This window comes from Ictalurus punctatus, chromosome 13, assembly GCF_001660625.3.
Source record: "Ictalurus punctatus breed USDA103 chromosome 13, Coco_2.0, whole genome shotgun sequence".
In the NCBI taxonomy this organism is placed as follows: domain Eukaryota; kingdom Metazoa; phylum Chordata; class Actinopteri; order Siluriformes; family Ictaluridae; genus Ictalurus; species Ictalurus punctatus.
The window spans coordinates 12,421,394-12,444,019 of NC_030428.2; the positions used below are offsets into that span (position 1 = coordinate 12,421,394).

The 22,626-nt window shown below is 39.5% G+C and overlaps 1 protein-coding gene and 1 non-coding gene across 3 annotated transcripts; both read left to right on the forward strand.

Annotated features, from left to right (window-relative positions):
* Window positions 1-22,500, forward strand: grid2ipb (glutamate receptor, ionotropic, delta 2 (Grid2) interacting protein, b). Of its 2 annotated transcripts, XM_047159568.2 has the most exons (22): window positions 1-278; window positions 762-1,091; window positions 1,241-1,395; window positions 5,802-6,065; window positions 7,942-8,027; window positions 9,970-10,039; window positions 12,186-12,479; window positions 13,107-13,258; window positions 13,436-13,561; window positions 13,905-13,987; window positions 14,083-14,227; window positions 14,508-14,824; window positions 14,924-15,751; window positions 15,829-15,916; window positions 16,238-16,327; window positions 17,456-17,652; window positions 17,788-17,943; window positions 18,065-18,151; window positions 18,283-18,412; window positions 18,547-18,665; window positions 19,705-19,869; window positions 20,009-22,500. In XM_047159568.2, the coding sequence occupies exons 1-22, from the start codon at window positions 33-35 to the stop codon at window positions 20,078-20,080; spliced, it is 4,200 nt and encodes a 1,399-aa protein (XP_047015524.1). In that variant the 5' UTR covers window positions 1-32; the 3' UTR covers window positions 20,081-22,500. The 2 variants fall into 2 exon arrangements, with proteins under 2 accessions (XP_047015524.1, XP_017339411.2); XM_017483922.3 differs by lacking the exons at window positions 1-278; window positions 762-1,091; window positions 1,241-1,395 and having other exon boundaries at window positions 5,680-6,065; window positions 16,250-16,327.
* On the forward strand, window positions 1,872-1,974 carry LOC124628849 (U6 spliceosomal RNA). The gene has a single exon (XR_006983576.1). It is a non-coding gene; the product is annotated as a U6 spliceosomal RNA (small nuclear RNA).
* Window positions 22,501-22,626: the final 126 nt, after the last annotated feature.

Sequence of the window (22,626 nt, forward strand, 5' to 3'; positions counted from 1 at the left end):
GCTGCTGTCCTTACTCTCTTTCAGTTCTTACCATGCCAACATCTAACCACGGCTGGCCAGAGGAGTTTGGCTTCCAGCTTGGGGGCACTGGACCCAGCTATATCCTTACTGTGGGGGAGGGTAGCAGTGCTCATCTATCTGGCCTGCAGCCTGGAGACCAGGTGCTGGAGATTGAAGGGCAGGATGTGTCCAGTCTGGGAGCTCAGGCAGTCATCGCCCTGGCACAGGCACAAAAGAACATCCCACCCAGCATTGGCGTGGTCTCCAGAATACAGCAGGTTTGAGAAATAACTGAAGTTTGGGAGGACCATGCCTTAAGCTCCACCTTCCTAGTTAACTTCCTATTATTTCCAATTTCTCCAATTTCTCCCATTTGCTTCTCATGACTGAATTTCCAGCCAAGTTCTCAAAAAGTTTACTAGTCTTTTACTATAGAAAATTCTATACCATTAAGTTAAAGCCATGGTCTGCACTGGCAAACCTCCATTTCTTTTTCTATTTCCTTTTTTTGTTCCCATTACATAATCATGCTGTCTTACACTCTTTATACTGCTTGTCCCTGTATTGGGTATGCGTCACCTTGTTCCTAGAGACATAATATATTCATCCCGCTGTTTTCATGTGTATAGCTTGAATGGACTGACGTTTATTTACCTTTCATTTTATCTTTATTTCTTACTTCCCTTCTTATAAATCATTCTTCTAAGTAACTCAAATGTCAGAGACAGCAGTTAATCTCTGTTTTTCCTTTGACTCTGCAGATGGATATTACCCCAGGTCCTGATGGTCGTTTTGGCTTTACTATTGTGGGAGACTGCCCCTTACTGGTGGAGGACTGCTCTCCCTGCTCCCCTGCTGGGCGCAGTGGTCTGAGGGCTGGTGATTATGTCATGGAAGTGAACGGAATCCCTGTGAAGCATCATGAGATGGCTGCTGCCTTAATAAAGTCGTCACAGGGTCGCACGCTGCGCCTTGGAGTGCTCTGCATGGGCAGCCGGCAGAAGCGTAGCAGCAGCATAGATGAGTGGCAGAAAGACAACGAAGGCACGCGGCTGGACCGCAAACATAAAGCCTTAGAGTTCAATAAAAGGGTGAGATTACATAATAACAAGTTTTGTTGCTTTAGCAGTCCACAGAAGAAGAAAAAAAACTCTCATATGTAAGATTATTTTCTGTGAATTAAAATGATGACTCAAGGAAATGACATTCATGGCCATGTTTTTGTTGAATTATGCATCAGATTGAGGAGGTGTTGGGGAATGAGCCTGAGGTGAAAGAGAAGCTGTTTGCTGTGCTAAAGCAGTTTGCTGCTGAGAGGAAGGTGGACTGGCTGGCATCTGTCCTTCCTGACATCCTGACAACTGAGGAGCATCAACAACTCATTTCTAATGTCAGGTAGGCATTAGACCTCTATACAGTTTTTACTGTGTTCTAGTTTTCAACCTCTATTTCAGTGCTTCTCTGACCTGAAACACTTTTAGCACGTCTGTGCCGTCAGGTGGCCACTAGAGGGCCTCAGAGTTGATTCTTTCACTTGAGATTCAGGCTAATGTTCATTTAAAGGATGTAACAGGTAATGTTCTGATTTTGCTATGCAGAATCTGGTAATAACTTGCAAGAGGACCTGCAGTGTTTGTGTCAAGTTTTAGAGGTAGATTAGTCGGTGTTAGTCAGTCTGACTACATAATGCTGTTGATCAGTTGGATCCCATCTGCTACTGTTGTGCTCAGGATTATCCACTGGCTTTATTGTGTGGGAGATATGCATGTCCATAAGTGAAATTCCTGTACTAGTTCAGTGGCATGATATTTCATGTGCATCACCATAGCTGATCTAGTGCTGACACAGCTCTGTGTCCCAACACAATCTGTCTGCTTGGCAAGCACGTACACTAAAATTGGATTGATACAGAGAAGGTTAACGTGGCCTTTATGACAGGATGACAAGCAAGCACAGAAAAATAAACTGGTTCTTCAGAACAATTTCTGATTTTAGCATGCCTGGAATGCCTGGCTGATTCAGAGAACAAACTGTAAAGCAAAGCCTTTTGAGGAAATTGCTCACCTGGGACCAGAATGGTACAAAACATCTGTTACTCCATTTGTATCTTTCTTTGGTCTAATTATGGGGTGTGTGTGGGAGACAGAGGAAATGCTAAAAATATGATTTCTTTGTGTAATTCCAGCTTAAGACTGGAGTAACAGTTAATATGATAGTTAACAGTTTTGATCCTTTTTTTTTTTATCTGAGGTATTAGGCAAGTGTGTAATGGTCTTTAGAGAGAAAGGCAGTTAATGTGGACATCAGCATCTGCTCAGCAGTTCAGGGGCTACTAGCACCTGTTTAACACTACATATGATGATGATGATGATGATGATCAGTGGGTTTTTCCAAACTGTTGCCTTCGACAGCACCATGAATCTGGGAGGACAAAAACTAGTGCATGCATCCCCAATGTACACATGCTGTATGCTATGGCTGGAAATATTAATCTACATATATCTGTTCTATATCTATGTAGAAGTGTCTGCTGAGAAGTGTGACAGAGGAGATCACAAATGTTGGATGTGATCACGTAGCTTCAACTGGCTGATACATCCTATAGTGTATTTAAATGCTCCTACTGTGTGTTTGTACCTCAGTGAGAAAACTGCTGTTTGCATTCTTCCTGAACTGTGATCTGTTCTCCATCTGCGCCCCAACAGCAGGGTGTGTCTGTATAAGCAATGTTTCTACTGCGTTTAAACTCAAATAGTCATAGAAGTATACATACAGCTGGTATTTGGTGTAATTCAAAACAGACTATATACATTAAGACTGTTTTTGATTCCCATTTCTAACCTACTGAACAATATCTGGGTCAGTGTTTTAACACTATGAGTATAGCACAGTTTGTGATGGCCTACTGGGATGCTACCCAGCATTCATTACTAATGTTCACTTTAGATGGTGGTTGAAAAATACTGTTTGACTCGGTTGTCATGGTGGCTAGCCATGGAGACATAGTGTTTCCATACAGGCAGAATATTAAAATATGTTAATATGCAAGCCTGCAGATATTTCATATTTCTCTCTTTTCCTCTCATTATTCACCATTATGCCTTTGCAGCTCATGAAGTGGGTGCATACTTTTGACAGTTTCTTGCTGGTTTCTGATAATACAAAGACTATTCAGTTGCCTTCTGCTCTGTCGCAATAGTGCCTTGTTTTATTTTTCATTTGATTCAGAGTTAATAACAGCCTTGAAAAGAAAGATGGGTTGTTTGGTATGAGTATCTTTTATTTATGGCAAATTTCAGATTGATGAACTTGAATTTGAACGTCGCTCCTACACCCATAGTGTAAATAAATCCAGTAAGTAATACGTTTTTTAATGCTATTCATGCTAATAAATATTTAATAATTAATCAGCATTTAATAAATGCAGGAAGTAATAAGAATTTGTCAGCAGTATGTGTAATGGTGCTTGAAAGTTTGTGAATATAGAATATAGACTTTTCTACACTAATATGACCTTAAACATCATCAGATTTTTATACAAGTTGTAAAAGTAGATAAAGAGAACCCAATTAAACAAATGAGACAAAATACTTTTATACTTGATCATTTATTTATTGAGGAAAATTTATTGAGTGGCAAAAGTACAACCCCAATTCCAAAAAAAGTTGTGACGTTGTGTAAAATGTAAATAAAAACAGAACGCAATGATTTGCAAGTCTCATAAACTCTTGTGTTAATCAGAATAGAACATAGAAAACATATCAGATGTTAAAACTCTGGAAATCTACCTTTTTAAGGAAAAAATAAGGTCATTTTGAATTTGATGGTTGCAACACATCTAAAAAAAAGTTGGTACGGGGCAACAAAAGGCTGGAAAAGTAAGTGCTACTACAAAGAAACAGCTGGAGGTTATCTGGCAACGGGTCAGTGACATGATTGAGTATAAAAAGAGTATCAGGTTGTTTAAACTTATATATTTTCCATAAATCTGATTCATTTTAGTATCTCCTAATGCATTGTACATGTACTGTTTGTGCTGGTCTCTTTACACCCTTAATATTTTTTGGGTGTCCCCTTTTACCTCAATGTACTCACCTCACTAACCCCTCACATTTAAGCTACTCCACTCAGCTCTGCATATGTAATGTGCACCTGGAGGCAGCTGAGGATTGCCATGGCAGCCTTCAGCACATAATAGCATATTTACATTTTCTCTCTGAAGTTTTTTGGGGTTTATTTAGCACAGTTAATGGTCATTTTTTACTTAAAATGCATCATTTTAAATCTAGTTTAAATGCAGCTGTTATTATGTCTTGGACACTTAATTTAGAGTTGTTTTGCAATAAATGCATTTTTCTTACTGTCAGTGGATAATGTGCTGTTCTGTGGTTCAGAGAGGCACCAGTCATGTATATGGATGACATAAAACACTAACATAGGCCTTATACTTATCCGAGTAAACAGTTTATCAATACGTTTATTTGTTAATTCCTTCATATCATATTACACTTATCATTATTATTATGTGAGATTCTCCTTGCAAATTTTAGCGAAGATAAATCAGACATAAACATGTCAGTTTCTTATGAATTATTTTCAGATTTTTGGCGGGCTGTCGTGACAAATTATTGTGTGTTTTATTAACCATAACACAAGTAGTTATATTGTGGTGGATATTCTGGACAATAGTGATTACATAATGGATCTTTGTAGATTATTATAATGAAATCATATTTTTCCTTTGCTATCAAAATAACATTATAATAATAATACTGTGTGGCAGTAATGGACATTAAATTGGTTGATTATAGTTTACACTCCAGTATTTCTGAAGAAGTGGTTTTCAACATTCATTTTGTATTTTTGTATTCCACCACTATCTAAATTGCATGAAAATCCTGTTGTTGGGTGTATATGCTTAGTATATGCAGTGTGGTCCAAAAGTCTGAGACCACACTGAAAATCTGGGATTTTTTTTTTTTTTTGAAATATTTTTAAAAATGAAGAAAGTAAATGTTCAGTATCTTTAATATTAAGTCCCTTTTAAATCCCTATTTAAATGTAAGCAAAATTGCGATATTGACCATGTTAAATGCTTTGTACAAAAGGTCAGATTTTCTTCATGCCTAATCTCTTCTACTGAAGCATGTGTTCAGATGACTGTCCGATGGATTTGATCAATAAAATGGATCATACGGTTTTGCACAAACTTGTGGAGTCCATGCCAGCTCGAGTGCACACTGTCATTAAAGCAAAAAAGGAGTGGTCTCAGAGATTTGGACCCCACTGTATGATTCAGTATATCTGCACACAGTACAGATATATTACATCATATATAGAATACAAAAATAATCTAGTATTAATATAAATAAATAAAATTGAAATAAATAGAGCGAGTGAGAGAGGGAGTGAAGAGCGAGAGGGGGAGTGAGAGAGAGAGCGAGAGCTGGGGAGCGTGAGAGAGTGCGAGAGATACTCCCACACCTTGCAATTTGCTATATGCTGCCTGGTGTAGTGGGAGCTTGTCAGTAGGAAACCAGACTTCTTTCCTCATTTGAGAGGCTCACTCATCATCTGCAGCACAGGATGACAGTCTGTACTGCTGTGATTGATTTTTAAACAGGAAAATCTTTCCAGCTACTTCTTTTGATCAAAGGCAAAGGAATCCGTTTTAAGCTTTCACTTGACCTGACGTCTTTGGCTGGAAATATCTGAACTTCTCTGAAAGCTGAACTTAATGGCTCTTTACAGCTGATTTTCACCTTCCCTTTCTTCTGCCTTGCTGTTACAATGTTTGCTAGGATCTTCATCCCCAAGAAGCACCGGCAGAGGTTTGACGAAGCCGTCTCACAAAGTCTTCTCAACCGTGTGTGCCGCAGTAAGAGTGTGAGCGAGCCAGGCCACAACCGACTGCGTCGCAGCCGCAGCCAGGAGCACCATGACCGGCCACATGCCTCCAAAAGGGCCAGCTCAGTTCCCAGAGACACTGGAGAGAACCATGAACGTGGCCATAAGAAGAGCACGGCTGGCATCCCAAGTATCCCCCCCACTGGAGCAAATCAGAGGTATATATAAACATAAACACACACCACATACTGTACACTATTTTCCAAGTCTCTTAATTATATTACTGAATTACTGTGTACTGTACTGTTTATCCCTGGATTTTACCTTAAATATACGCATGTACACATAGACTCCGTATGTACATAAAATATTGTGTTACAACAGATTTCAGTGATGAGAAAATGGTACTGTATATATCACTGTACATAATATATAGACCAGTTACTGCGTGTCACAGAGCTGTACAGGTTGTGCTGTGCTTTTGCCTTGCACTCTGCCTTGAAAAGGAAGAGTGTTGTCTGTGAATATAAAAGTATGGTAAAAATAATAATAATAATAATAATCTGCATGAGGATGGCTTTTCAATAAAAAAACAAAAACATCAGTGTTGACACTTCACAGTCTGTGGAATGTTGGATGTGCGTCATGTGTAGGAGTGTGTGTGTGGGTGGGTGGGAACAGCATCACTGGCATATGCTTATTTCAGGAATTCACATCCACTGCTTTATGAAGTAGAATGAAGATTAAAGTGTAACATATTCAATTAATATTGGTAGGAATGTCTGTTTACACACACACACACACACACACACACACACACACACGCATGCACCACATGTTCCATGTTCCACATTGTTTACACCTCTGTTGCACTATAATTATACATATTCTCAAATATAGCAAGTGCCTCTTCATAGAATCCAAGGGGAGATTAAGCTTATAGTATAGCAAGTATCTCATCACATGATGGCTATGTATCGCCCCTATAATGCCTCTGTGGTACTTGACTTTCATTCATTTTAGCATCATTATTGCCGCCCCTACTATCTTTTTTCTTCTTCTTCTTTTTTTTTTTAAATCAGACACCTTAAGCCTTTTTTAACAGTTCATTATATGTTTACTGACATCAGATTGATAGTTAATTATTCAAGACTGTAAAATGATCTTTCGAGCCATTAAATGGTGTTATTTTTGACACAAGCACATTGTGTCCACGTAGTTATACATTTTAGTAGTCGAATCTATAGAGCAGATTTTCTGTATTATCAATATTGCATTTTAATGCCTAATCTGCTGCTCTATTATTTTCTTGTTTGCTGCTTGTAATTTATGTAATAATGTCCTCTTAACCAAGCATCACTGATTGCCATCATCTGTTTTAATGAACACCCCTTCATTTAGCTGGATTAGTTTGCCTTGTATAAATGGTATGGCATTTTACTGCCTATTCACCTCCATCTTTGCCAAACATCTTCAGTATCTTTTCGAGGCGTTGCCACAGCAACCAACAGCATGCCCTTCGATGTTCAAATGTCAAATATTCTCAGTGAGAAGCAGGAAAATCAGGGCGCTCTTCTGTGTTGAAACATCAGATGCTCTTGGTCCATGTTCTCTATGCAGTCTTAGTGCAGTGTTGTCTACTCTGCTATTTATTATACTGTTTACTGTGTAAGCAGAGGCCAAAAATAGAATCTGGATTAGATCTGTTTGGTGTTGTGGGTGTGAGAATTTAATATGCATTGCACATCTTATTAGAGATTTCAGTGTAAACAGATCAGCATATATTTACAAATCTTTAGCCATATTAAAATTACATTTTGAATGATAGTGTTTCTATTATAGTGCTTATATATGAAAGGTGTGTATTAATCACGGATTATGTACATCATATATACTGTAATAAGCACCTGAACTTTTTAGTCTTTTTTGTTTAGATTAGGCTCATATTTGTATACATGGTTGCCTAAATTCACAAAAATTCTAATCGAATCCAAGAATTATGTCCACCCACATTATATTTATATATCGAATGCAGTATCTGAGAATTGACAGGGACATCATCATCTTTTATTACTGATTGTTTTTCTCCTATAGGACCATTCGTGTTTACAGAGGAAAGAAGAGCTTTGGGTTCACGCTTAGAGGCCATGCACCGGTGTGGATCGACTCTGTCATTCCAGGTACACTATGTACTACATTGTACCTGTTTATGAGTTAGACAGATATATTTTTTTTTTAATCATTGATCGGAATTGCTCAGTGGTGTACTCAGGAAGTAGAGTCAGTTAATGTTTCATGATGTTGTTGTGATTGTGATTAGAGTTGAGTAGGTCTGCATTGTGTATGAAAGTCTGGATTAATGTGTGAGGGGCTGGAGAGTGGGAGGTGAATGTGTGAGTGTCTGCATGACGATATTCGCCCACTACAGGCCTGGTTAGAACCTAGTTAGCACTGACTCAGCCGAGCCACGTGGGGCTGCTTATGGAAATATAGTAGGCGTCCAGTATCGTGATGAACAAACTGATTGCAAACTCACCTAGACTCAAAACTGAGTGTATGTTTTGTGTCTTAATCTATCAATAGACATATTACTAAGTATAATATATACAGTACCCTCTAAAAGTACTAGTAAGACAAGGTCAGTTCTTTTGTTTTTGCTATACAGTGAATACATAATATCTGGTTTGAGATGAAAGGATGACTATAAGACGATAGATCAGATTTTCAACTTTCATTTATTGATATTTACATCTAGATTTATTAAACAGCTTAAAACATGGCACCTTTTGCTTGAACCCACCCATTTTTCAAGTGACCAAAAATATAGAAACATGGTGACTGACAGGTGTTTGTTTTGTTGCCCAGGTGTGCCCTGTTAAACTGATTGTTTAAACAATTAATAGTTTTGAGAATCTACTCTTGGTTTGAGCCATGGGTTTCACCTGTGAAGAATGCATTTGTTGTTAAAAATATATATAAACCAACATGAAGACCAGAGAGCTGTCTATGGGAGAAAAGCAAGCCATTTTAAAGCTGAGAAAAGAGGGAAAATTCAAACAGAACCACTGTAGAAGCATTGGGCATAGCCAATGCAACCATTTGGAATGTCCAGAAAAAGAAAGGAACCCCTGGTGTACTAAAAAACAGACATTGAACAGGTTAGCCAAGGAAAACAACAGAAGTTGATGACAGAAACATTGTAATTTCTGTGATGAAAAACCCCAAAACAACACTCACTGGCATCACCAACAACCTCCACAAGGTAGGGGTGAAGGTACCACAATCCACCATTCCAACAGGACTTTGACAGCAAAAATATAGAGGCTATACCACAAGATGCAATCACTTATCAGCAGTAAGAATCAGAAGGTCAGGTTGGAATTTGAAAGAAATACAGAGATGAGACACAAAAGTTCTGGAACCAAGATTAACCTCTACCAAAGTGATGAAAAGGCCAAAGTGTGGAGAAATAAATGATCCAAAACGTCATGATCCAAAACATACAAGCTCATCAAGCACAGTGGAGGTAGTGTCATGGCTTGGGCTTGCATGGCTGCTTCTGGAACAGACTCACTAATCTTTATTGATGATGCAACTCTTGATGGTAGCGGCAGAATCCCAATCTAATTGGAAAGAACTTCATCATGCAGCCAGACAATGACTCAAAACACACTGCTAACACAGTAAAAAGTGGAAGGTTTTAGACTAACCAAGTCCATCACCAGACCATATCAGGAAATGAAAGCTGAAATTCTGATCTATCATCTCATATTCATATTTTGACCTCAAACCCAAAGATCTTCAGTGTATAACAAAAACAAAAGAATTGGCCTTGTCGTTCCAGTGCTTTCAGAGTGGACTGTAGCTGATGAGTTGAAACAGGTGTGTAAAATAATTGATGACACTGAAGAATTCTGATTGTACTAAAGAACGCTTCAGTAACAGCAAAAAAAATTCAGCAGAAAACAAAACAAAACAGCAGAAAAAAACAAAAGCTCTGTGTCACCCAAGACAAAAATACTTGGGGGGGGGGTAATTGCAGTAAATATGCTTCTACAATTATTCAACAAGAATATCATGAATTTCTGCATTATTAATCTCTTGTCTCTTCACCTACTCCAGATAGCCCAGCTGAGGAGTGTGGCCTTAAAACAGGAGATCGCATTCTGTTTCTTAATGGGCTAGATATGAGGTAAACTGCAGATGAGTTTTCATGTTGATATAAGGCATCAAATGGGATAATTTTTTCTCACAAAAAACCCCCACAAAACTACACGTACTGTATATTGTGTATGTAAATGGTAAATGATTACAATCTTGTCCTGTGAGCAAATTTAGAATGATATAAGGATACTGTTGCATGGATGTAGACTTGCTGGGCCATTAGTCTAAGTCTGGTATAAGCAGAGCTTGGAACAATATACATGGATCTCTGACCTAAAAAAATAATTAGTTTTAATACTTTATTAACATTATAGTTCTTCATTCATTGCTCAAAATACTTGATGGAGAAATATGTTTGTACTGTATGCTTAAAGATAAACATTTATTCATTCAAAGGATAATGAGCTACTCCTTTTTGTGATACAGGAATGTGGACATGCTGCTATTTAAGATAATGCTGTTGAAATGATGATGATGATGATGATGATCATGATGATGATAATAATAATAATAATTAAGTCTTAACCTTGAAAACTCCACTTGTTTTCCATGTTGTTACTGCATAATAAGTTTTACACTTTGGAGTTTAACCCCAAATCCCTTCAAATAATTATACAACTCCAATTCTGAAAAAGTTGGGACAGTATGGAAAATGCTAATAAAAACAAAGAGGAGTGATTTGTAAATGTACTTTGACTAGTATTTAAACAAAACAAATGTATAAAGACAAGGTATTTGATGGTTTACCTAATCAATGGCATAGTTTTTTTTTTTAAGATAAATGTTTATTTTGAAATTGATGCATGCAACACTTTCCAAAAAAGTTGGAACAAGGGCAATTTAGGACTAATAGCGATGTGACAAGTTGAAATAAGAAGGTGATGTGAAACAGGTGAGACAATCGTCTAATCATAGTATAAAAGGCCTAGTCCTTCAAGAACAAGGATGGGTCGGGGCTCACCAATCTGCCAACAGATACATCAGCGAATAATCCAATACTTTGAGAACAACATTCCCCAAAGACAAATCGGTAGGATTTTGGGCATTTCACCTTCTACAGTGCACAATATAATTAAAAGATTCAAGGAATCAAGTCAAATCTCGGTTGGAAAAGGGCAAGACCAAAAACCACTTCTGAATGCGTGTGATCTCCGATCCCTCAGACGTCACTGTCTTAAAAACCGCCATGAGTCTGTAATGGATATCCTGACATGGGATCGGGAATACTTTGGTAAACTTTTTGTCATCAACACCATTCGCCACTGCATCCACAGATGCAAATTAAGGCTTTACTATGCAAAGACTTCTCTGGGCTCAGTCTCATCTGAGATGGATGGTAGCACAGTGGAATCGTGTTTTGTGGTCCGATGAGTCAACATTTCAAATAGTTTTTGGACAATACAGCCGTCATGTTCACCGGGCCAAAGAGGAAAATGACCATCCAAGCTGTTATCAGCATCGGGTCCAAAAGCCAGCTCCATTGTATGGAGGTGTGTCAGTGCCCATGGCATGGGTAACTTGCACATCTGTAAGGGCACCATTAATGCAGAAAGATATGATTTTTGAGCAACATATGCTGCCAGCCAGAGCAGGACAACGCCAAACCACATTCTGCCCAGATTACAAGCGCATAGTTGCGTAAGCAGAGAGTGCGGGTGCTAGCATGGCTTGCCTGCAGTCCTGACCTGTCTCCAACTGAGAATGTGCGATGCGTTATGAAGCGCAAAATAAGGCAATGAAGGACCCATACAGTTGTGCCGCTGAAGAAATGCATAATGGATGAATGGGGGAAAATTCCACTTGCTAAACTTAACCAACTGGTGTCTTCAGCGGCCAAACGCTTAATAAGTGTTATTAAAAGAAAAGGTGATGTTGTACAGTGGTAAACAGTTGACTCTCCCAACTTTTTTGTAGTGTGTTGCAGTCATCAGATTTGAAATGAGTGTATATTTTCAAAAATAAATTAAATTCACAAAGTAGAACATCAAATAATGTGTTAACAATGTGTTTTCGATATAGTACAGGGTGAACTGAATTTTCAAATGACTCTTCAAATGATTTTGTTTGTGTTTTTGCATTTTCCATACTCTCCCAACTTGTTTGGAATTGGGGTTGTAGTTCTAAAATGCAAACAAAGCCAAGAGTTCCTAAGCACAGTTTTGGTGTTTGTTTAGGAATTGCTCCCACGAGAAGGTGGTATCAATGCTGCAGGGCAGTGGCGCCAATCCCACTCTGGTGGTGGAGGAGGGACCGGTGCTTTACTCTCCGTCAGACTCTGAAGCCGAGGAGTCTCCCTCACGTCCTTGCTCTCACTCACCTGCCCTCAGCTCTCTGCAGTGGGTAGCAGAGATCCTTCCTCCTAGCATTCGCGTGCATGGCCGTACCTTCAGTCAGCAGCTCGAGCACCTCCTCACCACGCAAGAGAGATACACCATCTGCAAGGCTCTCGAGACCTTCTTTCAACACAGGTTACTGTCTCCTGTCTCCTGCTACCTGCTGTCATACATCAAATGCAATAGAGCACAGATTTAGACAGTTCTCCTGTTATTAATAAACTTCTGTTTTTATTCATATGATCAGAGCGGTACATATGAAGCTTCTCACACTGTTCATTTAGAACCAGCTTTAAGTGGGTTGGTATATTCTGTGTTATGGAGAATGTCAGTAGGTCTGGTCTTTACATCTTTCCTTTGAGATAATTTGTACGCTCAGATATGACAAAATTGGGGTCTCTCGTTTTGCATCTTGGCTTCAGACAAATGTATTCATGAACGATTTTGTACATCCCCAATAAATTTTGACAGCAACTTTTAAAGTCTGACAACTAATTAACACTCACTGAGAGCAACATGCTTTTCAGAACAAATGTCAAAGCACAGCGTTCCCATGGAACATTTCTTCAGCCTCACAGTGGTGAAATCAGTGTGCAAAGCATTTAAAAATAGCTCCAGCTCTTGGCACAAATAGACGCATACAGAACATTCTGCGTGGGTTCTCTTAGATTTTCTATAGGACTTGCTGTTACACTGGGACAGCATACAGGGAGTGCTGCTTTACTGTCACTGAATTGCTCCCCATGTCTGTCTGGAATCCAGGAATGTGGACACACTCATTGTGGATGTTTTTCCTGTGCTGGACACTCCTGCCAAGCAGATGATCTGGCAGTTCATCTATCAACTTTTGACCTGCGAAGAGCAGGAGCGCTGTAAAAGCAAGATCTCCCGCTTCCTGGGCTTCAAAGGAGCAGGTGTGCAATGAAGACCCTTGTGTAGTATGTGTAGGCTTGGCTGAGAACTAGGCGTGAATATTATTGGTTGTATAAATGCTAGGCAATGTATTTTAGGCATTCTTTTTGTTGTTTATTTAATCACCATGTGTGTGTGTGTGTGTGTGTGTGTGTGTGTGTGTGTGTGTGTGTTGGCAGAGCCTGAAATGGGCACAGAAAATCACAGACGGAGCAGTTCCATGAGGGTGACTGGAACATCCCACCGAAACCGTATCAGAGAAAGAAGCTCAGATGATTGCATCATTGGCACTCATCTAGGAATGGGTATGTTTTACATACATCAGGATGGAGACTTCTGTAAATGCAGAACATATTACACTGGCTCATATAAGCTTTGACTCCTCCACCTCCATTTTTACCTCATGCTGTAGAATCATTCCTTCGCTCTTATGGAGCCTTAAACAACTAGCCATGTCGGGTCTAATGTTTATGGTTCAATAAGATTGCTGCTTTGTGTTGAGTTTTGTAAGCAGCTTTTTTGCTCAGTCCAATGACCTCACCGCTAAGGTGAATTACAAACAACTGCTGTTTGTGTCTATGTTTTCATTGGGGGGGCTGTCAGCTTGCTTTGGGGTACTGTGTGCTGGACAGTGATCTTTCTCCTCAGGGACTTTCACTGAGCCTGCAACCCCAGGGGAAAGACAATGTGGCGATGGGACCTCCTTTCCAGAGTCCCCAGATTTGAACCACGTGGGTACCATTCAGCACTTGTCAAGTACCTCTTGCATTTTCAATTGCTTTTACTCAGGCATGCCATTGTCATCTAACCACATAAAAACCTGTAGATATCAGGAGTGTACACAGAGCTGGAGAGTGCTTACACGGTGAAGAACAGCAAGCCTCTGCAGAGTAACTCGTCACCTGGGAATGAGGGCATGAGCCATGCTGACAGCCATGCACTCACTCCCTCCTTCACACATGCTAAAAAAGGTACACTCATAATATCATCCAGTGTCTCTGAAATGAAATGGTTAACTGGTGCTTGATGAGGTGACGTATGATACAAACACGACTGTAATAAAACATTTCACTGGAAGAAAGGTAAATATTATCATGGCTGTGTATATATATATATATATATATATATATATATATATATATATATATATATATATATATATATATATATATGCATAGATTGACACCTGGATACATATTAACTTAATTGGTTATCCATCATCCTCCTTTAAAAATATATTGTTCCTTACAGGGAACCGTAAGTCAGGCCTGTCTCTGACATGGAAGGAGCCCTGTACCAGCCCTCAGTATGACCACTACCAGCAGACTGTCCCTTCTCCTGGAAGCATGGACTCTAACCCTTATGTCAGCCTGGACAGCTCTCCTAACTCCCCTCAGCACTCAGACGAGGCCCCGAGCCCTCAGCCTCGTCGAAAAAAACTCTTCACTTTCTCCAGACCCCCACGCAGCAGAGACACAGACAAATTCCTGGATGCCCTGAGTGAACAGCTCGGCCACCGAGTCACCATTGTGGATAACTTTCTGGGAGGCGAGAATGACTATGAAGAGGTGTGTGTGTGTGTGTGTGTGTGTGTGTGTGTGTTGTGATTGACTAATGTAAATAGTTTATATATACAGAGATATGAGCAGTGTGTCTGTCTTTGACAGATGAGTTTCCAGGAAGACCAGGACAACATATTGTCTCGTCAAGCGAGCAGCGCAAGCAGTGAGGACCACAGCAGTGAGGATACGAGCTCGTTAACATACTCGTCTGAATCAGAACAAATCCCACCCCCTCCCCGGAGCCCACCACCCCCTCCCCCACCCATTCAGTTCACTGACATACCCTCCCCCATCTGCCTCACCCCACAACACATGCCTCAACCTCCTCCTGCCTTCCAGAACCACCCCATCATACCCCCTCCACCACCCCCGCCTCGGTTCATCCTCTCCAACCGTCCGTCTCTTCACCAAGTGCTGCCTACAAGCCAGGAGACAAGGTTCCATCACACGCAGCCCCGAAAGCACTTTTCTCAGCCCTCTGTTCATACCAGTCAAATTCGCCAACCCAAAGCCCACCCCATCCTGCATACAGCCCCTCACACATCCCCACAACCTCGTCATACATCCCAAAAGCCTCCTCACACATCCTCACAGCCTCGTCACACTTCCCCACAGCCTCCTCAGACATCGTCCCAGCCTGCTCACACATCAGCACATCCCCCACTGAGGCACCGCACCCAGTCCATCTACCAGAGCCAGCAGAGCACAACCATGCAGCCCAAAACAAAGAGAGATTCGCCACAGTCTACCCATAAGACCTATGAGAGTACCATCTCAAAGATAACACCACCACCCCCACCCCCACTTCCCCCACCCTGTGAGCCCCCACCTCTGCCAAAACCAAGCCCTCAGGCTGCAGATACCAACCACATGAGTGTGAAGAGGCTCCGCTGGGAGCAGGTGGAGAATTCCGAGGGCACTATCTGGGGACAGGTTAGTTAGTTACACAGTAAGTACAATGCAATCTAAGTATAATGGTCTGATAATGCCTCTTTCTGCTTGTTTGGCAGCTTGGAGAAGACCCTGACTATGGTAAATTGAGTGACATGGTGAAATACCTCAATCTGGAGCTGCACTTTGGCACACAAACAGGTTCCAGTAAGTTTGAAGTGCCACATGTATTCATGTCAAATTAGAAACATTTACCAAAGCATCGTTGTTGATTGTATATTGTGACACGTTATAACAACTGCATTGATACTCGATAGACGTATCTCATGTTTGTTGTCTATGTTTGTGCTTTTTCAGCTCATCACGTTTACCATTTCTCATGGATCACTTACAGTCTGTCCATTCACAGTGTCTTCCCCTCCCTCACTGGCATCTCAGCATCTCTCTTTATTCTCATGATGTTCCATTTATTGTTTCCACTGCTGGCTCCTGGAGAACCGATCCTTACAATGTAATTAAATATGTCAGTTTCTCTTCCAGAGCCCACCATTCTACCCGAGAGCTTTAAAAAGAAAGACGTGGTCGAGATTCTGTCTCATAAGAAGGCCTACAATGCTTGTGAGTATAACTGGGATCGCTTCACAAAGGAATTATCCAGGTTGCACTAAAGACTGAGATAGATGAATTTGAGAAACTTTTTTTTTTTTTTAACTTGAGGGTGTATTGATACAAATGTACTGTGTAAAGATTGCTTACATATGCATAGTCTCAATGTGAAGTCATGGGAAGCCTTACCTTTTCTTCTATTTTTATTAGGTTTAAAATATCAACTGTAAAACATGGAACTGCCACTTTATTAGGAACACCTGTAAATCTGCTCATTCATGCTGTTCTCCAATCAGCTAATCATATGACAGCAGTGCAGTGAATGAAATCATGCAGACACAAATCAAGACGTTCAGGTAATGGTCACATTAAACATCAGAATGGGGAAAAATGTGATGCCAGTTAATTTGACCATGGCATGGCTGTTGGTACTAGACAAGCTAGTGTAAATATTTCAGAAACTGATGGTCTCCTGGGATTTTCACGCACAACAGTCTCTATTCAGAATGGTGCAAAAAACAAAAGACATCCCATGAGCATCAGTTCTGTAGGTGGAAAGTCTTCGCTTGGTCTGATAAATCCCTGATTCATTTCTGCTGCTACATGTTAATTGTAGGGTCAGAAAATGACCATGGACCCAAGCTGCCTTCTGTCAACAGTTCTGGGTGGTGGTGTAATGGTGTGGGGAATGACTTCTTGGCATAAATCGGGCCCGTTAATACCAACAGCCTATATGAGTATTGATACTGACCCCGTGCATCCCTTTATAGCCACAATGATATCCAGCATGATAATGCACCATGTCATAAAGAAAAAGTCGTCTCTGACTGGTCCCATGAACATGACAATGAGTTCAGTGAAGTTCAGTGGCCTCCCCCAGTAACCAGATCTGAATCCAATAGCACACCATCAGGATGCAGTAAACAGGATATTCACAAAACTGCAGCAATTATGTTATGGACCAGAATCTCAAAGGAATATTTACCTTGTGGAATCCATGCCATGGAGATTTGAGGCTGTTCTCTGAGCAAACGAGGGGAGTTCCTACCAAATATTACTATGGTGTTCCTAATAAAGTGGCTCTTGAGTGTACTGTCAGAGGTGACGTGTGCTCACTTTTCGCTTGGTTGCTCTCCCCAGCTATCCTCATAGCCCATCTGAAGCTGTCTCCAGCAGAGTTAAGACAGGTCCTCATGACTATGAGCACTGAGCGTCTGGAGCCTTCTCACATTAAGCAGCTGTTGCTGTATGCCCCTGATGATGATGAGGTTAAACAGTTCCAGCAGTATGACCAGGATCCTGCCAAGCTTAGTGAACCTGACAAATTTGTCCTTCAGGTGCACATTTTTTTACTGCACAGATAAGACTTTTTTCTTTTTTTTTTCTGGAAAACAATCCCAGGAAGTTCCATTAAAATATAGAAGGCATTTGATTTGATTAGGTATGCTTATGACTTTGTGTGGGTCTTTCAGATGTTACTAGTGCCTGAATATAAAACCAGATTGCGGAGTCTCCTGTTTAAAACCACCCTGCAGGAGAAAACTGAAGAAATGCGAATTGGTTATGAGTGCATCTACAAAGCCTCCTTAGAGCTAAAAAACAGCAAGAAGCTGGCAAAGATCCTGGAGGTAAAGTAGTTTTATAGTCAAAACAGTAAGGAGTTCATGAAAAATCTATTCTCTAATTTTTATTATTATTCTGTATAGTGAACATTTCTTTAGATATAATTATTATAATGTTTTGTTTTAGTTTGTCTTAGCAATGGGAAACTATCTTAATAATGGCCAACCCAGGACAAGTAAACCAACAGGCTTTAAAATCAACTTCCTTACTGAGGTACAGTAGATATTAAACAAGATCATGTTTTTAAAATCATTTTGTAATTTAAAAATAGTACCATGTAGGTTTGTTAACTGGCTTATTTAATAATAATGTTATAAGAATCCTGAGCCACTGTCTTTCCACAGCTCAGCACAACAAAAACAGTTGACGGGAAGTCAACATTCCTCCATATTCTGGCCAAATCTCTATGCCAACACTTTCCCGAACTTCTTAACTTTGCAGGAGAGCTTATAACAGTGCCACTGGCTGCCAAAGGTAAAATCAGCCAAGTGCCAATAAGTATACGATATGCATTTATATCATATCATCTTCTATACCTGTTTTAAAAAATCGTAACCGATTACATGATTAAGTCATGTTTGGCTGAATACTTTTTTCTCTGCAACCAGTGAATCAGAGAACCATTACAGCAGACCTCAGTGATCTCCACTCCACCATCCAGGAAATCAGGACTGCCTGTCTAAAGATCCCAGCCACAGCAGAAGATCGATTTGCAGTGGTCATGAGTGTATCCTCTGCTAATTCACAGCCCTTCTAAACAAAAGGCTAGACTAGAACAGAAGTTGGACTTCAGGCAGTTGTATGTCATCGAGAGTGGGGTTCGAAATCCCTAGTACTGGTACTTGGCTGGACTTAGAATTTGTAATGATATACCAGTGTTTTTAACAATGCTGCAGCAGCACATTACATTCTTGATCCTGTCTTTCACAGAAATACTCAATTTTATGGCCTTGATCTATGTGTTCATATCACAGTGCTGTAGAAATCTCAGATCTAACTGGTCAGGAGGTGCTGAAGAATTTTCTTAACCACACAGCTTTGAAATGGATTAAGAGTATATATTGGTATTTAACAAAGAAACGTGTCTAATTGTTGATTTGGTGAAGTTTTCTGTAAGGAGATATTTATTTAACATTTTATGGAAGGAGTCTCAGGTGTCAGCATTTTGTAACAGTCTACAAGTTTTGTTTTGTTTTTTACTATGGGAGAATCTTCAGGACAGAGGAGTTCATGTTTTCTGTTTTCTCTGTAACATGACAAGCTGCAAGAGTGAGATAAAAAAATACAGCCTGGTGAAGGAACTACTGTTATATCATGTGGTGACAGGAACTAACTTGTCTTGTGGATGTACCACAACAATAAATGTAAATATAACTGGAAAAAATGCATGACATGCAATTCATTAATAAATTGTAATTGTTGACAAATTGCTGTGGTATACAAGGAATAAAACATGTTCTATAACAGAATGCAGTATTATTATAGGAAAATATTTCACTTTGGAGTTGTAACAGCCCTTTGCTTCATGTTAGGCTGCATCACACCAGCCCATCATTGATTATTTTCCTATAACAACAGTGTGGCCTGTCATGTTTTATTGCTTACTTATTGAACACCATGCATTTTACAGAACGCACAAGATGACGATTAGGCTGAATCAACAGAAAATTATATTTCACGTAACATAAGCATTAAGTGCAAATTTGCTCGCGGAGACACTGATGTAGAAGAATAAGTGTGTATTGACCACTTAACTTTGGCGTCAGAGCTTCCTGGAAAACTCGCATCCAGCTGTGCAGTCTCTGGACTCGTACCAACAGAAAGCAATGGACGAGTTTGCTAAGGTAGCCTCTTACTTTGGAGAAGACAGCAAGGCCACAACAACAGAAGCATTCTTTGGCATCTTTGCAGAATTCATCTCTAAGTTTGGGGTGAGCCGTTCATGAAAATGAGGAAACAGTGTCAAAATAATACGCAGTAATGAGATAAGTAATAAAAGTGATGCCATTTCAGTCTGATTGAACCAAAGTGATTTTGATTAGTTTTGCTATGTCATTTTCTGTGTTGCAGAGAGCATTAAATGAGACGCGGGCCACAGAAAACCCCAGGAGCCCTCGCATTGCTTCACCTTTAGCCTGGTGAGAATATGCTTTAGAAATGCTACCCTCATAAAACTAAGGCCATCCATGTGCCAAGAAGTCGACAAAGCAAAGAGAAGAATTTAATCCAAGTTAAAATTTATGATACATGCTAAGAGTGTAATTTCGTCATAAAGAATATATATTTTATACAACTTTAAGCTATCAAGGATATGGATATAGTTTAATTATTTTTAAAAAAAAATTTCCAGTGGCAAGAGAATGTAACAAGAATGTGAGCACTTTACAATTCTTTCACCCACAGTTGATGATACTGTAGTCAGCTGTTTATTTGTTATTCCTTTCACTGATGAATACTGACCAAAAGCTTGCAGACAGACTATAATAATGGATGAGTGTTAATCATGTTAGTCAGCAGCATATCAACATTGTAAATAGATGATTAATTTTTGCTCCGCGTTAGTGTTGTCACTCTCGTTTGCTGAGACGAGACCCTGCCACACTAATAATGGCCACTTATTTTGTCTGATCTGCCGAAACAGTGGCAAAGCTGTGCATGAAAAACTGTACAGTGTAACAGTACTTATTATGAAACTGTCATCTATGAACTCTCTTGCTGTGACAATTAAAATATGAATGAAAATGCATAGGTCTGTTTTTTTAGCCTCAATGAAATGGCCCTGTGTTTACATATTGTTTGTTTTATGTTTACATGGTAAATTATTATGCAGCTTGGCAGATTTTTGCTTGAAATAATGTTTGAAATGTTCCTTCTGCCTGATGTTTTATGTTACCAAAAATCTATTAGTAGCCTCCTTATTAAATCCAAATGCAAGCTGCATGATGGATGTAAATCCAAACACTCATGCTTCTTTTTTTTTGTCTGTCCTTTTTCAAACCAGTGACAGTATTTTGAGAGGTTAATCTACAATTTGCATGTAGCATTGTGTTTATTTTTGTTGGCAAATAATTGTATTATTCTTAATGTAGGCCTAACCATTGGTTTCCTTTTAACCTGTATTTCTCATTAGGACTTAGGTGTATTGATGTATAGATTTTTTTGTGAATAGGATAGTATTTATCCTGTGCAGTTCTGCATTTTCTTTGGGCCACATTGGGATGCATTTTATTCTGCTGTCTAATTTATATATTGTGAATAAACAAACCTTCTGACAAGCACTGATGAATATCTGATTCACTTGTGTACTGACCTGCTCTTCAGCACATTGTACAAGAGCACATATGTTCAGCAGCCAATGTCCACCTCCAAATTCACATTATGCAAATTAGGTTCCCTAAATGGTTTCATGGGCTTAAGGTAAGGACAGAGAATGAATTGAAACTTGTATGTATGTATGTATATATATATATATATATATATAATTACACAAAAATATTATACTTGGTCATTTGTGTATTAAAGAAAATGATCCAATATTACATATAGTGGGGGAAATAAGTATTGGACACTTTGACATGTCTTTTCTTTAGTAATGGAGTCTTGCAGGGTGAGCGTGAGCACTGGAGTGCATTGCCTATTGTTTTCTCTGTGACGATGGCACCTACTGCCTCCAAGTGTTTCTGGAGCTCTTTCCGAGTGGTCCTTGGCTCTTGGGCTACTCTTCCGATTATTCTTCTGACTCCCTGGTCTGAAATCATGCGAGGAGCTCCTGTGCGTGGCCGGTTGATGACAGAGTGTTGTTGCTTCCACTTGCGGATAATGGCCCCAATGGTGCTTACTGGAGGATTCAGTGGTTTTGAAATATGTCTATCTGATTCCATCAATATGTTTTGAAAAAATAAGGTTGCGAAGGTCTTGGGAGAGCTCTTTGCTTTTAGCCATCATGAGATGTTTCTTGTGCGACACCTTGATAATGAAAAGCCTTTTTATAGACCATCAATTTACGAACCCAGCTGATATTAATTTGCACAGACAGGGAGTATAATTACTTATGGATTTCAGCTGGTTCAGCCTCACCTTGCCTTGGAGAACCGCTTTTTGTTAGCGTGTTCAATACTTTTTTCCTGTGTCATTCCACTTTATTACACATAACTTTATTTATGGACTTTAATGTTGTGAATTCTTTATATTTCTGTATTTCTTGAGTTAACACTGATGTCTTGTGAAAATTTCATCTGAATAGCCTCATTGGAAATATATTTATTTGTAGAAAATGTTGACACGTCCAATACTTATTTCCCCCACTGTACCTGTGAGTGGCTTTCAGTATCTGGTGTGACCCTCTTGTGCAGCAATAACTGCAACTCAATGTTTCCTGTAACTGTTGATCAGTTCTGCACATCAACTTGGAGGAATTTTAACCCATTCCTCAGTACAGAACAGATTCAACTCTGGGATGTTGTTGGGTTTCTTCACATGAACCGCTTGCTTCAGGTCCTTCCACAACATTTCTATTGGATGTGTATACATACAGTACATACATACAGTGCTGTGAAAAAGTATATGCCGCATCCTTATTTCTTGTTTCATAATAAATATTTCCAGAAATTAAAACAAAATCTAAGATAAAACAAAGGCAACCTGAGTAAACATAGAACAAAGTAAATGATAATGTTGATGATAAAGCA